The sequence below is a fragment of the Hemibagrus wyckioides genome, linkage group LG04 (genome assembly GCF_019097595.1).
Source record: "Hemibagrus wyckioides isolate EC202008001 linkage group LG04, SWU_Hwy_1.0, whole genome shotgun sequence".
In the NCBI taxonomy this organism is placed as follows: domain Eukaryota; kingdom Metazoa; phylum Chordata; class Actinopteri; order Siluriformes; family Bagridae; genus Hemibagrus; species Hemibagrus wyckioides.
In genome coordinates this window covers 15769206-15786720 of record NC_080713.1, presented here as the reverse complement: position 1 = coordinate 15786720, position 17515 = coordinate 15769206, and the positions used below count along the sequence as shown (strand labels likewise).

Sequence of the window (17515 nt, the reverse complement as noted above, 5' to 3'; positions counted from 1 at the left end):
AAGGCACTATCAGCGGCAGGCTACCTGTGACACTGTGACACAGTATGATGCAGATTACTCCCAATCAGACCAGACAGGCTTAGCGCTCCCTCTGCGTACACACACACACACACCCACACACACACACAAATGTGTGCCTAACTATCCTCCTAAGACAAATATTTGTCTTATTATCCTTCTGAAGATTTAGATTCCTGTTCATGGCTGACAGGAGTGGAACCGAATGTGGTCTTCTGTTTTTAGTAGCCCATCTGCTTAAAGGTTTAATGTGTTGTGCATTCTGAGATGCTTTTCTGTTCAACAAATTTGTAAAGAGGGCTTATATGAGTTACTGCAGGTTCCCAGTCAACTCAAACCAGTCTGCTCATTCTCCCCTGACCTCTCTCATCAACATCAACGCAGAACAGAAGCTCACTGCATTTTTTTAAACCATTCTGTGTAATCTCTGGAGACTGTTGGATGTGACAGTCCCAAAAGAACTGTTTCTGAAATAGTTAAACCAGCCCGTCTGGCACCAAAATCCATGCCAGTGTCACTGAGGTCACAGAATAATTTTTTCCCTGTTCTGATGTTTGATGTGAATATCAACTCTTGCTTTTGACCTGAAGCTGCATGATTTTATGCATTGCACTGCTATTACATGACTGGCTTGGGTAATTATATGAATGTATAGCTTCTAGCTTTTATTAAAGTGGCCAGTGAGTGTATCTTGCCATTACAGTGAGCTGGAGGACATGCAGGCAAAATCCTCTGCATGTTAGACACAGTTCACATATCCCCAGTGGCTGTGTGTGTGTGTTTCTGTGAACCTGTCCTGAGTGTCACACTAGGGAGACTCTAGTTCTCCAGAGCAAAGTGTCTGGACACTGGCTCATATGATAGGAATATGCTGCTATTTAGCAGTGCTAAAACTCAAAGCCTGAAGCAGCAGTCTTTCTATCTCATAACGTACATGAAGTCAAATGTACTGTTTTTTTAACCACCTCCATGCTTACCCACGCATGTCTCTGCAAAATACAGTTATTGCTAAAAATACTGATACCTTACAGGAAAACAGGAAAAAATGATTCCACTAAATAAATTTTGCATCTACACATATAAATTTGAAGAAATTGCCTTATACTTAGAGAAGTTGTATTTTTTTAAAAAGACATTTGGTAAAAGTATTGAAACCCCCAAAATTATTTTAAGAATTTAAGAACATTTTTAAACTATTGTGATAATTACTCTTAAACTCTTGTCACACACACAATCACACACATACACAGATTTCTGTTTTTCTGCACAAAGGATTTTGTATATGCTAATCTTTATATATACTTTGCTTATTTTAACAGAGTGACAGTAATTTTGAAGTTGACCCTGGGCTTGGCAGAGGACTATATAATGATTACATTAAAGGGCAGCTTGGTGCAAACGCTCTCACCTATTTGCTATTTCTAACAATATGGGCAGTCTCTTAAGGCTAGACTCTAGGTGTAGGCTCTATATCAGAAATTTCATATCATGAATTCTCAGTGGCATTTCTACACATCATTTTATGATATATCCTTTTGCACACACACTGCTAGCAGTATAGTAGTCTTGCATTGCATTGCATTAAAAAACTGTTGATGCCTTATTTAATGGCTATATAAATACATTTTAAAAAAGTATTTTTATTTTTTATTTTTTAATTCATAATAGATATTTAACAAATATTTAAAATATTTAAAAAAAAATGCAAAAAAGCTTGTCAGTTTGAAATTATATTTTATAAATGAATATATAATAAAGAAATTATATAATTTCCATGATATTGCAGAAAAGCATAATGTGATATAATTTATCACAATATTATCACCATGATGGCCAGCTATACAACACATTGTGATGATTTGAGTCACATCAGTCATTTTTGGATAAATTGCATCTAGTATGTCTTCTAGTAGTAAAAAATGTCAACACTTTTTAGCATATTTTAATGAGTTACTATTTTAGTATCATTTGGTTGGTTAACCAAATGTCATTGCAAACTATGAAACTGCGACTACACAACTGAAACTGATTTTTTGTTGGCTACTGGCTTGCATCTGCTGTATATTTGTTCACATTGTAGGGACATCTAGGAATATCAGATAAAAATCCTCTCTGAAATGCTATTAAGTTAGCTCATGTTATCTAGCTGACTAGTGTTAGCAGTGAGGATGAAAGAAATATCTGAATTACCATTTCCTCATAGATGTGTCTTCAAAAAATAGGTGTCATTTGGAGTGAGTAAACAGTGAGTAGGAATTCTGTTTTATTATAAAAAAAATATTTGAAAATAGACTATACAGAAGCTTGCATTGCTGTATCCATCACCTTGCTGTGTCCAGCATAGAGAATTTGTGGGAGAGCATCATTAATCCGATTAGAACTACTACTGAGTGCATCTATGTCATGCTCATTTTCTTCTGCTTAACCCTTCTAGGTGCAGAATAAATAATATATTCATCTACAGTTGCATGTAAATCCACCACACATATATATTTATTAACAATAAGTCCCTAAAACACATTGTAATTGTTTTACTGAATAACATTTATGTATCGTTAATTATGCCTCACATTTGATTAAACAGCAAAACTATTAATGACTTTAGATGGTTTGCTGAACATTCTATACATACAAAACAAATGATTATGTTCATTTCTAACTCTTTCCTTTCCTTCATCTTCCGTCTTGATTGACAAATCCTGTGATAGCTCCACAGACACACTCATTAGGCCACCACTGAACTTGCTTAAGCGTGGCTGTCCAATTAGTGCGCGGCTGAGAGGTGCGGGGTGTTAAGTGCCTCCTCTTTTCCCATTATCAAGGACTGTTCATTCAGCACAATCTGTATTATTGCTACCAGGTTTTATGGGCTTTTCAAAGAGTAAGAAAGCAAATTGCTAGCAGCACTTGTTTTTTTCTTTCTATGTTGAAGTCAGAAAACAGTATGTCAGCCAATATCTGGCCAGCTCTGCTGCTAAGGAATTACGCAGCGCCAGCATGGTGTTAATCGATGCAAATGGAATTTAAAAATATTAAAATTTCTACTGTGCTGCTAACGTGCACACACACACACACACACAGACACACACACACAGACACATAGCCTGACAGAGGTTGTGAGATTGCAATGCTCAGGAGAGACAATAATGTGGCATGCCATTCTGCTTGGGTTATTTCTGTAGGCTGAGAGGGCTTATGACACATTTGTTTGTATTTGAGGAGGTGGCATGAGAATGTTGTATATTGCTGCCCACTGCACAGTTTGTCAGTCTAACCCTCTGTATGGCCTCCCTTCATTTGTCCTCCCTTTCCTTTTCTCCTTCTTTCAGATCTTTGTATTGACAGTGTGGCACTTTGAGCTGTTCATGTTGCCTCTTTTCCTCCTGCTGCTCATCGGCTGGAACTATTTCCACATCACGGCAGGCGTGGGCAGCCACAGTCAGGACCTGGTGAGTGCAGTGACACCTTACACACCACACACACAGTATTGTAGCAAACCCCCATCGGCAAACACAAGTAGATCAGCAGCATGCTCTACACTTGATGTGGTGTTTGAAAGGAACCCAAAAGCTTAGATTTTACACAGACTAACGGTAATGATATGAACTAATACAGCCACAGTCAGTACCTTTATATACAGATGCACACACACAGCAATGTCCTCATCAGTCACAGCAGTTTCACTGCTGAAAAAATTTCAACATTATCTTCTAAATTTCTCTGTGTTTAAAAAAAGACAACTGAAAATATCACCTACAAGCCAAAAATATATTATAATTAGTAAACAGAAAATTTAGTTATAATATATAGCTTTAATCTTATTTTTATAAACTATATGACCAAAAGTATGTGGATACCTGATCATCACAGCCATATGTGGAACTTCCCCAAACTGTTGCCACAACATTGGAAGCATACAACATATTGTATAAGATGTCTTTGTATTTGCCTTTGCATTAGTTTCCCTTCTGTAGAAATAAGGGCCCAAAACATGTTCCAGCATGACACTTCCACTGAATAGAAGGCGCGGTCCATGAAGACATGGTTTGCAGGGTTGGTGCATAAGAACTTGAGTGACCTGCATAGAGACTGTGCCCGATGCCTCTTCACCCAAAATCTGTGCCTGATCTCACTAATACTCTTGTGGCTAAATGGAAACAAATCCACACTGCCATACTCCAAAATCTAGTGGAAAGCCTTCCCTGGAGAGTGGATGTTATTATAACAAAATTTAAATGTGAAATCAGATTTTCAAAGAGTGTCAGGTGTCCACATACTTTTGGCCCCATCGTATATCTACATAGATTCAATTCTACAATTACCCTAAATAATATTTTGTTTAATTTAATTATTTTTATTATTATATTGCAGACAATTTAATATAAAGGAACAAATGCAACATATTTAGGCCATTTATTATATTTATAATTATATTTAAGCTTTTATTTAAGCTGCATTTGGGTATTTCAGTACAAAGTGTTAGCTGTTTTATTTTATTATTAAATAATGTATAAACTATTGTATTTTTGTAGAAAATATACGATGTAGATATTTTACAATATACACTAAATATCGGATGTCACACACCTTCACACAGCTTATCAACCCCCTCATTGTGGATTTCTTCATGTAAGCATTACCCAGTATTTTTGTCTCCATTCTTATATGAATCACCAAAATAATCATACTAAGTAGAAGAAAGAATAGAATAGAATGAATATGTTTTTAGTAATATACATTTTTATGTAATTGGAGTGACCTCTGTTGCCACTGGTTCAAAAGCAATATTTGTCCCTTTAGTCCCAATTCAGAATACATCCCATCACTTCAGCGACACTCTCCTTTTCTTGTTGCCTGGGTCTCAGGCTGCGAGCAGAGCTGTGCTCTCTGAATAATGTTAAAGTCTGGGCACAGCAGTGTCCTGACCTCTTCTCCCCAGTAGAATCAGAACACCAGCGTCACATCCCATACATGCCCAGGGAGAGCAATGACTTGATGTAAAGCGATGCAAGCACAGGCAGTCCAAATTAAATGTTTTTCATTTTTCGCTCCCTTTCTGTATTCTGTGTGTGTGTGTGTGTGTGTGTGTTTATTTTGTAAAGAAATGAGATTGCTTGGCAGTGACATGGCTCTTGTGAAGAAGGCCCCATCACACTCACCTTTCTTTTTTGTGTGAGGTCACCCCATGATGTAGTTGCTAAGGCAACGGGCCTCTCCCAATAGGGCTGGACATACAAGAGAAGGTTTTCATTACGAGGTGTTTGTTAGAAAAAAAATGCTCTGTTGCCTCCATGTCCCCACCTTGCAGACTCCTCTAACTGCACTCTCTTTCTCTTTTAGGAAAACATCTCTGCTGCAGAGGACGAAGATGAAGATGAAAAGGTACTTCATTCTTTTTTTTTTTATGTGTCTTATCTTTGTTTTTTTTCTGCTTGTTTTTGATTAGCTACAGTCAGTAAGCTCACTGAGCTCTAGGTCTGACCTTGTACTGCTATTCTATGTCGCACTGTCTGTCCAGCCTCTGTGTTTAACTTGCAATATCCAAGTTAAACTGACTTGAAATGAGGACAGGCACCGTGACTGTCTCAGTAAAGTACATTTTTCCTCCAGCGTCAGTGTGGCCTCACGGGAATGTTCCCTCAGACCACAAATGGATTTTGGTTGCTTCGTTGCACTCCTTTAAAACGCAGAAATAAGCACAGAATGGAATCATTAATTGAAGTCAGCCTTCCTCTAGGGAACAGATACAGTGTGAAAAATTTCACAACAGACACATATGAATAGGGGGGCTCATCTTTAGTTGAACTTGGGCTAAATAAATAAATGGTGCCTCATTGTCTTTGTTTATACAAAGTACAGCAATCATTTACAGGCTTCAGGTAAACACAAATTTTGTGTTCTTCTTTTATACCAATCATAAATCACTTAAAAGTCCTCAGTGTCTTTGCAGATGCAATTCTGTTTAGTGTGTGGCATAACCATTAAAAATGTGTATAGTCATAGACATAGCTTATAGCCATATCAGCCATGTTGTCTGCTCCAGAGAGGATTGAGTTTAAGGAAGATGATGTGTTATTGCTTTCTGACTGTGGAAGTGTGAAGCTCTGAGCCTGTGAGCACTGACCCCGGCACTGTGTGGCTGCAGGCCCAGGATTCATATCCATAAAGCGCTAAATATATTCAGTTGCAATGACTGCAGGCAAGTTTCATCTTCAGAGAGAAACCGCTTTGCTGAAAGCAGGTCTTTCGTCCAAATACGGAGCTGAGCATCTAATTCAAAGATGATGCGCATTATATGTGTGTTCGTGCCCAGCAGCCAGGCAATTGTGATAAATCTTGGAAGGAGAAAGAAATGTTTTTTGATCCCAAAGAAATAGCGATATTAGTTCAATTACATGAATGGTGGTATATGAGTACTGATGTAGATTCAATCTATATGTGTTTGCCATGTTGACTTGAAAATAATATTAGATTAATTTATTTGTCTAATTTGTTTTATATTTAGCAGTAAGAAAAGCTGACAGCTCAGATTCCAACTGCCAGTGAGCAGAGTTTGTTTTTAATATGAATATCAGAACTAATGGATTCTTTTCTCCTCAGACACTTACTGTTTCTAAGCACTTTTGCATTATATGAAAATTAAACGTGTCCTTTTATTTAACTAATTAAGCAAAATAATTGGTTTGTGGTAAACTTCTATTACTTAAATGCACCTATTTGGCTCAAAAGCTGTGACTTAGAAATTTTATATAATATAGTCAGATTAAAAAGCAGAGCTTTCCACCCTCTCTCAAAGCATGGAAATAAATAAATAAATGAATAATGAGTAAAAGAAATAAAAACTAGAGGGTTACAACTACCACTATTGATGTCTTTTTTCCTGGAAGGAAGACAGTATGGGAACTCCAGTAAAAGAAAGCCTAAAGCAGATGTTGAAAAAAAAAATAATTTGGCCTTTAAACAAAAATCTGTCCTGGGGTGAAGAGAGATCATGTACAATCATGTGTGATGGCAAAGAGATGTCCCTTTGGCCTTAGGTAACAGTCAGATTGTGCAGACCGACACTGGTTTAATCGCATCAGCAAATGAGAGGAACAGAGAAAATAACTTCCTGATTCTGTGTCCCAGATAACTGGGAGGCATTGTGGCCTGGTTGGGAAGGATCACTCAGAAAAAGAACTGACCCAAACCTGTAACATGCACACACACACATACACACACACACACACACACACACAAAATCCAACCCATCCCATACAATTTAACTGTACTATTTCTGCCCTTTCCACCAATGTCAGTTTCCTCCAACGTATCACCTTCATCATTTTGCACAAGGACACAATGCTAATAGTAGATCAGCATGGTACACTGTTCAACTCTCTGAGCCTTGCTGCTTTTGTTTTCTAATCCCTTTTGTTCCCATATGTGTTACATTTGTGATCCACCATCCACATGCATTTTAATTATCTGCACATGGCTTAAGGCTTTGTGAATTACGCAAATAATGCTGAAATTGTCCTTATTGAAATTCACACCATTTCCTTTTCAATTTTAATTTGACCAAGAACCCTTGTGATTTATATCTCAAGTATTTATATCTATTTCTCAAAATCTGCTCAAATGACACGTTTCTAATTAGTAATCTTAGAAATGTCAGTACAATATATCACTGTGGGAATGACTGTTGTTCTTGTGAAGTTTGGTTTTCCAAGGAGCATGAGTCAATACACAGATTAAAACCTATAATCATCAAGTGAGTAATGTTATCTGTTAACTGATATTTCTTTCACAGTGTTTTGTGCAATAAAATGCATAAAGAAAAAGAGCCTATTGATGCATTTGCCATGTATCATTCATTCTGTGTTCTCAAGATACACACACACAGTCAGTGAGTTCAACATTGGGAAGTCATATATGCAAAAGTTTTGCGAGTCCATATGATAGTCCGAAGACAGACCATGCAGAGAATTAAAGTCACACTCTTCTGCACCTCAAATGAATTTTCTTCAAACATACAAGTCAGACTTGATGTAAGCTTTAAAAAACAGATTACTAAACTTTGATCAAATGTGAACATTGGATTTTTTTCTGGGCTGTGCCCTGATCTCAGTGTGCGGTAGACATAAAGAGTGTAGGAATGGCTAGTTTTCCCTGGTTTCCTGTGTCTGAGGGAATGAAGAATGACTTGTAAGTCGTGTCCTTTCTCTCCCAGGGGCTGATATAGACTCTCATTGCACTGTCTGGGGAAAGAGTCTGCTTTTTTAAACACAAACACAGGCACCACTCATCCTCCCCTCAATCACATGTCTTGCCTTCCCTTCTCCCCCACTCTTTGACTCGGCACTCTCACTAGATGTCATTATTCCTGTCATTATTCGCTCCTTTTGATGTGGGGCTTCTTGGCTCCCTTTAGCTTACATTACTCCTGTTATCTCCAGCTCTCTGCATCCCTTTGCCTCTGGAGAGCTCCAGACCAGGGCTTCATTGCTAGAGGAATCTGTGATGGGATCATTCTACTTTGGACTTGCGATTATACTTGCAATCTTCCCTAAGTAAAATGGACAGCCTCCACACAAAAGTCCATTTGGTGTGTGCGTCTGAATTACACCGCAACCCGATACTCCAAGCTGCATCAAGTGCAAAACGGCAATGGGATTTCCCATTCTCTCATATTAAGTAAAAACATCACTCTGCATTATAAGATTATGTACACTCCCGCAAGTTCACTTACATAAGATCACAGACAGTAATAGATTTATCTTTCGAGTGCAACGCCACACTCAATCTCGCTGATAGCCCTCGCACCGAGAAGTGTGATACCTGCTGGTGTGCACTCTACAAAAACAAGCCAACACTTGTCCAGTATAGAGCTGTGGATTGGACACTCTCTCTCTCTTTTTCACTCTTTCCCACACACACAAACATGCACACACACACACACACACACCACTGTGTGTTCATCCTGATTGCTGATGGCCATTTTTTTCTTTCACCACTTAATCTTTGATTGTGATGCTCTTCTATTGTTTGGGGTTGAAAAAGCTGAATTTCTTCTTACTCAGACTCTAAGAAACACAGAAAGTCGCTCATTTTCTAAAGAGCCCCAACACTGAGGAGATTCAAAGTTGCAGTTTCTCATTACACACCATTGAGCAGATGAATTACTTCTGATAGCGCACTGGAAATAAACCCCTCTTTATCTGCCGTTTTCCAGTGACTGACATGCCTCATCACTGTTTTTTTCTTCTTTAGGAATCAGAGAAAAGAGGCCTGATGGAGAAAATCCATATGGTTCATGAAATTGTGCTCACCGTCCAATGTGTTCTCGATGAAATAGCAAGCTTCGGAGAAAGGGTAAAGAAGTAAGTGGTGAACCTTCTACATGACCTCCCGTTATGGACTGTATTCATATATACATTGCCGGCCAGAAAAAGAAACCATTTCACTCTAAATGATATTCAAATGCCAGTGAAACTGTGTTTAAGCACCTTTTTTAAGACAGTTCTCTTTTCACACAAATATAACAACTTTAAATAACTTGCATTGCTGCCAGTGTAATTAGAAGTTTTGTATATTCATTACTAGTGATACATGTTCATGGATAATTATCGCAGTTCTCAAGTTGACAGGTTGTGGGTTTGTGAAGCAGTCTGTAAGAGTTGCTAAGCTGTTGTTAAAGGTGTATAGAGTTAACACTCTAAGATCACATACTGATCTTGTCCAAAGAATGACCAACATAAAATTATATTGCAGCAATGTTACAGCTAAATTTATACTGCAGATTATATAAAAGAACCTGTAAATAATGCCGTAATTCCTTTTCTAATTTTTAATATTTCTGGAAATCTTTGAGATAGTGTCTATTCTTAAAAGCACTGTACAAAAAATTGAACTGAATTAAAATTATTTTGTAAATATAGATTAATTAAAGTAATAAAAAATTTTATGATAAGCCTGTGCAGATAAGAGACATCTCCCTATCTAAATAATCTAAAATGTAATCATTAATTTTTGGCAGTACTTTCAACTGGTCAGTGCCATTCTTGTCCTTCCTGGCCTGTTGCGTCATGTTCATTGCTACAGCTACACTCTACTTCATCCCTTTGCGCTACATCGTCTTGTTGTGGGGTAAGTAAGCGAGCATGCACATCCAGCTGTGTGTCATGTAGTTCGACTCTGTTATTCCAGCTACATTTTAGAAAATATTACCAGATCACCGTTGCTTATGATTGCACCTGGCAGCTTAGTGACGGCTGACTAAAGGCATTATAACAGTCATCCATTTTCACCGTGCTGCCTAGACTAGCAGATCAGAATTGGGAATTTGATCTACTGTTGCTTATTCGGCAATGTAGGGGTGCACAGATGTACTGATCTTAAATGAGGCTCTGTGTGTGCCCTCAAGATACACTGCATGGTAATATCACACATCTATGATTGTACTGCAGAAACTCATAAAAACTTTCAACTTCTTAAAATAATGTTGACAACATTCTGCCTTGAGTCAGTTACAAAGATGCAATGATTTTCCTTACTAAGCCTTCTTAGTATATATTGGTGATAATATATTAGTGATAAAACTATCATTTGTGGTGGTCTGTGTTTGCCAAAAAGGAAAACGTTGTCAAATATGATGAAACTGAAAAGAATTGCACCATATTATATGAAAGATTAGGCCAAATGGCAACATATAGCAACTATTTTACATCCTGGAAATGTTACAAATTTAGTGGTGGTTTCCATCACACTTTTATCCTTTCAGTAAAAGTTTGTCTTTGTCTCTTTGCCTGCTTGCTTGTCTGTCTGTCTGTTTATTGATCTATATATCACTTTTTCAGGTATTAATAAATTTATAAAGAAGCTCCGCAACCCATATGCCATTGAAAACAACGAACTACTGGATTTTCTCAGGAGAGTACCATCTGATGTTCAGAAGGTAAGAGTTCAGTTGCATTATCTAACAGCCTGTCCAAAAATAATCAATATATAATGCACTGATATCTACTGCCAAGTAACATGACAATAGATTATGTGCCATACATGTGTTAGCAGTCAGGTGAAGCTTGTTTTGCCAATCTTATTATAGAGGGGTGTTTGAAAATGCTAACACGTATGATGCTGCAACACTGTGAAATCATAACACAGGAAGGCTAGTTACTAACTATGTACTCTATTCTTGGGAGTTTAAACAGCAGTTCAAATCCTGACGATGCTGTAGCCCTCCGTGGCTGGGAGCCAGGGGAACAAATTTGGCTGTTCTCTCTGGGTGGGAATGATGGCATACACTCCCTTTCAACAACTCTAGCCAATCTTGGGCATCTGTGAGCTCATGTGTGCAGAAGATGGCAGATAGATGTTTCTTCCAAGTGTGTTACACTGCACTGTGACACAGCATGAGCAGCAGTTTGAAAAGATGAGGTTGGCTGGCTTTACGTGTCTCAGAGAAGGCAAATGTTAGCCTTCACCCTCCTCAGTTGGTAGTTATTGTATGATGTGGAGATCTGGCTGATGGGTGGGAATTGGCAGATGAAATATTTTTTTCAGGAAACAAAATCTAAATAGAGCACACGTCCAGAACAGTCATATTATTTCGCTGTATCCTCAGACAAAAGCAAATCTAACTCAGCTTTATACAATTTTCTTTCCCTTCTGCACGTTTTATTCATTTATTTCACAATTTGTTCATACCTCAGTCTGTGTATTAAATGGCAAATTGGTAAAATTGGCAATGGTAGCTCAGTGGTTAAGATGTTGGCCTACTGATCGGAAGGTAAGTTCAAAGAGATGAATGTTGTTTTATGGATAAGTAGTTCTGGATAAGAGTGTCTGCCAGGTGTCATGAATGTAAATGTAAATCTGGGCTCATTTCTACACAGCTTTGATGAATAAGGGCCAGTGTGCCTGTATGGACTGACTCAATGGCCCTGCTTTGATCTCTGTTCAGTGATGTCACTTGAGCCTCATCTCTCATTATCAGTTTAGTTTGTGTGTGATGAAAGTGGGGTAATCTTGGAGTAATGAAGTGCTAAGTGAGTAGTGTTGTACTCAAGGCCCTACGAGATGGTATAGCCACCTGTAACTGATACGTCACTCACTGTTACATCAGAAGGGTGCAGTTGTTCTGAGTCAGGGATGGACTTATACTGCATGGACAAACCATTAATTCCAGGATCTTTAAAGCTTACCCTAGAGGTTTTATTTGGCAGAAATTGTGGCCCTTTGTTTGCAATTAAGGCACTAATCCAGGCTAAAACATTTCTGCCTTGATAAGGATTTGACTTTGGTGATCATTTTTAGGTTCCTATGTAGAATCTCTGCACTGTGGTGCCAAATTAATCCAATGGTAAGAGCAACACTGAGCTACTGAAGTTGGCCAAGAAACCCTTTATCTTTCCCTTTATAACACCACATATATGTTAAAGCATTACATAAGATGTGTGTGCGTGCTGTCCATAGACATATGCACTTGCAGTGCATATGCAAATTTCCAAATCTCTGTGTCAGAAACAATGTGAATCACTCAAATTAATGATATATTACAAAAGCTCAGATTGAATTGTTTCTCTGTTTTTAAAAGTGACATAATTAGTGCCTGTGCAGATCTTCAAACCCAAAGCCCCGAAACTGGACTTCTTACAACAGCTTCTCTATCTTGAAACAAGAAGCATCTGTCAGTTCTGAGGCTGGTTTCATGTTCTGATGCAATCACCATTATCTTTGTTCCCTCTCTCTCTATCTCTCCATTTTCTCATCTGGGCAGGTAATTAGTGTGTGTTCATCTACGTTACAGCTATGCCACCATGGTAATTGTTTTGGGGAAAAATAAACACAAAAAGCTGTTTGACTTCTCTGAGTTCTATGAGCTGAATTTGAAATCTTTTCTTTCTATTTTTTTCTTTTTTTTTTCCTGTTGAGGTTGCATTTTACTTATTTAGATTTGGACATAACTCTTTATTCCATATGGGTTAAGTGTCAAGCAATTTTTTAAAGCAATCCTAAATCTATTTATTAAATGAAACCAGATTTTCCTGAAAAAAGCATACATAGGAGCATTATCAAATAACACAAAACTAACATTGTACTGCATCTGAAAATAGCTACCGAAGCATGAATATCATGGCTGTAGTAGTGTTTTTCAGCATTCCTAAAAGGTTTCGATTACTAAACACTTATTTTGGGAAATGCAATTCCAATGTGTATTGGTGAGAGAAAAAACTTCTCATTATGATTATTATCACGGACAGTGAGGTCAGGGTTGAATAGGACGTGTTATCTTCATCTTGTTAATGATGTGGCTCTTTTTTAAGGCTGGTGTGTACTGTAACTATTTACTGAAGTTTTTTTTTTTTCCAAATTCCCTTCAACAATTTATTGCCCCAACAGCCCAAAAGGGTATAGCCCTGTATTACCACAGAACAAAAGGTGATCTTGGAAGTTGCTGATCTAAATGCTTATCGATTCAGGACTAAGTGGTTGTTATAATCTACTTGGCTATTCCTACCTTTTGTAAGCATGCTGTTGTCTTTTAAACACTTATGTTAATAGCTCACTGCTTGTATTAATTACTTGGGGCCAGCCTGCGAGGTGTGTGTTTGCATACTCATTCATGTGACTAACTTGCTTCTATACAAGGTTTCTAATATCCACTCCAGCCCGTGCCATTTTTTTGATAAGTGAACAATTGCAGTAAGCTACTCTTAAGAACTTTGCAAGGACATGTACCACTGATGTATGTAACAATAGTTTATCATTTTTAACTTAGGATGATGGTAAGCTGAATCTGGCATCCATTTATTTTAAACTAAATTTAAAGATGTGAATGATTAGTAACATTGTGTGGGTCTGTAGCAAAACCCTATGGAGAGATCTCTGACACAGGCTCTGGAGCGATTCTAAAAGGAGGCGGGGGAGCAAAGGTTGTAGATCAAGATGTCTGCAATAAAAGGGATCGTGTAAGTTGCATCTTTGGAAAGACCAGCAGAAGCGCACAATCAAAAGAAGCACAGCCCAGACACACATTCCTGCCTACGAGCCGCTATAATTAGTCTTGCACAGAAAGTTTCCATGAAAGGACATAACTCGTAACTTGCCAGCTCCTAGTGACCTGGGCTAGCAGGGCTATTTGATTGCTACACATCTGCATCCAATATAGTTTGGCTTGGGATGTTTTGGGGTGGTGGGTTGGGGGTTATTTTATATGCTGCGGCACTGGTGAGGAACCATTCACTTTTCAAATTCTTCCCTGGTGTGATTAATCCCCTCTGCTCCTGTGTTTTAAAAAATGATTCATTACAGGTACGCCCGCTGCGCTTTTCCCCTGCAAGCAACTCTTCTCAGGGGAGCCATTACTGTGCGTCGGCCTGAGCTCAGATTACCTGCCTCCCACCAAAGTGCTATTTGTTTTTACAGGTGCAGTATTGCGAGCTGAGAGCGCCTGGCATCCAGACTGCACAGAAGAAGAGGCGCTAGAGCTCATGGATGAAAGGGCGAGACAGTGGTTGAAAGTGTTCCCCTCCCTTCCTGTAGAATCAGGTGGAGCCCCTGCCGATCAGACTTATCTACTGTGGGGAGGCTGCTCAGCCCCTCTCAAATGTCAGTGTATGTGTGTGCGTGAATATTATGTCAGTCAGTAATTCGCAGACCAGCATTTTGGAATGCAATTAATAGAGCTTGATCATGATAAAGAAGGTGAAGCAAAACACAACAAGCAATTAATAAGTCAATGAATACAATAAAAATATAAATTAATAAGCGACACAAAATGTCCTTTTGGTATATTAATTTTATTTTTAATAAAAGGTGATTAGGCCTGCATGACACGTGATAAAGTACGTACAGAGCAAACATACTGATGAAAAATGTAATAAAACATTGTAATGCAAACAGTTATATTTATTAATACAGTAATCCCCCGTTTATCGCGGGGGTTATGTTCCAAAACCACCCGCGATAAACGAAAATCCGCGATACACGGACTCCACCCCCAAATGTTTTTTTTTCCATAAAAAATGGAAATGACCGTAAATGACCCTCCCACACTCTTTAAACACACACAGAAAACATTTGCAAGCATAGAGCGAGATTAATTTTGGGTAAATTCATAGAAATATCACATTTATAGTGAGTACTGTATGTATGTATGTTCCTTGCCAGAAGCTTTAGAAGGTGCAGAGGGCTTACAGAAAAACCGTTAGAATACAGTGTACACAAAACAATACAAAACACTCGGAACGGTGACACGCGAAGAACTGGGACGCTGGAGAATTCTGCTTCCCTTTCCCCAACTGCACGCATAGCCAGCAGCCAATCACAACCGTGATTAAATTAATGGGGCATTCCGATTGGCCAGACTCAGTCCTCCAGCCGTATTGTATTTTGATTTTCAGCATCCCCGCACCGTGCTTCCTAAACAACGCTACGCTGTACAGTATTTAATATATATTTAACATTTTACTTTATTTTAATTAATGTTTATATTTTGTAATTAATAACTGTATTTTTATTAATAAATGACCTTATTTCAACATTAAAACAATTCACTATAAGATTTACAGATAACGTGATATACCGGGAAAATCCGCAAATAAAATTAGTTATGTTCCAAATCTGCGATATACCGGGATCACGATATATGAACCACGATATAGCGGGGGATTACTGTAATGCTTTTTTTTATGTACTAATGAATGTGTATGGACTACATGATTTGTATTTTTCATCCTATACATTTTGTAATAAAAAGTTATACTTATAAAGTTATAAAGCTAACTTATGATTTGACTTCTTGAGTATGTTATTTTTACTGCTCACAATCTCAGTACTACCATTAACTGTGAAGGCTGTTCTGTGAAGCATCTGTGTGTAAACACAGCGGTGTGCGCTGAGGCTGTGTGATTATCCAGTGTATCCTAGCTTTACTGGAGGGCTCTGGCCATGACAGAACCACACTCGCATCAACACATCAAAGACCTGCATGTGTCCAGAGCAGCGGGCTAATGCACTGCTTTTGTTGTTCTATCACAATAACAAGGTCCAGATGAGAGAGCTCATCTCTCTCTCTCTCTTTCTCTCTTACACACACAGACTAGAGAGAGTGAATGCTCTCCATTGCCTGCACTTAGTCTCTTCCATTTTCATTAAAATCACCTCCAGTGCCTAATGGCTCTCCAGCAGACCCATCAGTGTGTAGTGTTGCTCTCTGTGATGGAGCCCCAAGTACAGTAAATGGAGCTTCTCTGCCTCATCAACTTATTTATTCATATTATATACACATTCCCTTTCGCTTCCCTTATAAAAAAGCTAAATTTTCAAAGTATTGCAACTTGAGTCGAAACATGGAAGAGGATTCATGGGATTATTTTTGTTCAGTGATGATCATTACACTAATTACAGCTATGGAGCCTTTTGGGGATGTGAATGAAGAGTTTTGGCATGGATTTCAATTCCTATACATCATTGGAGGAATATTTGCTTTGTCTTTCAGGAAACTGGAGACGAAGAGAAACTTAAGTCATTCTCTATTTCCCCTTTACATAGCCTTGTAAATTATTAAACAGACTGCTTTGTAAAAATAGCCATGCTAGCGCACGCACTGGAAAGTTTGTTCCAAATGGAGCACTGAATATTTCTCCCAACTCCTTTCTCTCCTCCACAGTTTGCTTTCTGGTGAAAGAGCATCGCTCGGTGCAGCGTGAAGAGTTTGATTGGCCTCGGGGGAGCCGTCAGAGCCCCAGGCTATCTCTCTCTCTCTCTTTTTGACAGTCTGATAAAGACATCACAGTACTCTCCCAGGAGCTGCCACCAGGGGTCCGTTTCAGAGTGAGGGGGAGTGGAGGTGAGCTTAGAGGAATCCCACACACACACACACACACACACTCCACTACAGAGCGCAATTCACTAAAACACACCCTATCTTCCGACTGCAGTAGGTGCATGCAGAAAACCACTAGACATCGGGTTTGGAAAAACTTGAAAGGATGGGTTTAAGTGCATATGAAGTGTTTTGGCTGTAGGTGTGATTTCTTTAAAACATAGCATTTTTGATAATTAAGTGAATTGTGTCCAATTACAGTTTCATAAAAAAAAAAAGATCAAAGAAGTACCATGGTTATCAGTTAAACTGACACTTAATTGCATTTACACACAAGTTTATAAAAAAGTATTATAAATGTCCTTCATATTAAATAATCACTGTGGCACCGTTCATAATTGTCCCAAGCAGATGAAGCTGTCATCACTGCATATGTCAGTAAAATAGGAAGAAATTTCTTTCACTGAACCAAAACTTCTTCCTTAGCTGTCAAGTTAGCTTATGCCAGTTGTATATACATTACTCCTTCCATACACTCAATGACAGCAGACAAAGGATTTGGGGAAATGTTCTTGCAGCAGCACCCGCTTTATGGTCATAATCATATTCAAGAAATTATTTATCAATTTACTTGGCATCCCCTGGGACATGGAACCCAGATTTCGACAGAAGACTAAACAGGCAATA

The 17515-nt window shown here is 38.3% G+C and overlaps 1 protein-coding gene across 2 annotated transcripts in view; it reads left to right on the top strand.

The window, feature by feature from the left end:
* mctp2a (multiple C2 domains, transmembrane 2a) overlaps window positions 1-15759 on the top strand; it is a 41330-nt gene extending 25571 nt beyond the window's left edge. The window contains exons 17-22 of one of the 2 annotated variants that reach the window (XM_058388108.1): window positions 3348-3467; window positions 5359-5400; window positions 9271-9380; window positions 10037-10146; window positions 10857-10954; window positions 14428-15759. In XM_058388108.1, the coding sequence (XP_058244091.1) occupies window positions 3348-3467; window positions 5359-5400; window positions 9271-9380; window positions 10037-10146; window positions 10857-10954; window positions 14428-14487 (540 nt within the window). In that variant the 3' untranslated portion in view covers window positions 14488-15759. The remainder of the gene's footprint in view (window positions 1-3347; window positions 3468-5358; window positions 5401-9270; window positions 9381-10036; window positions 10147-10856; window positions 10955-14427) is intronic. The other variant, XM_058388107.1, reaches the window with a different exon arrangement.
* Window positions 15760-17515: the final 1756 nt, after the last annotated feature.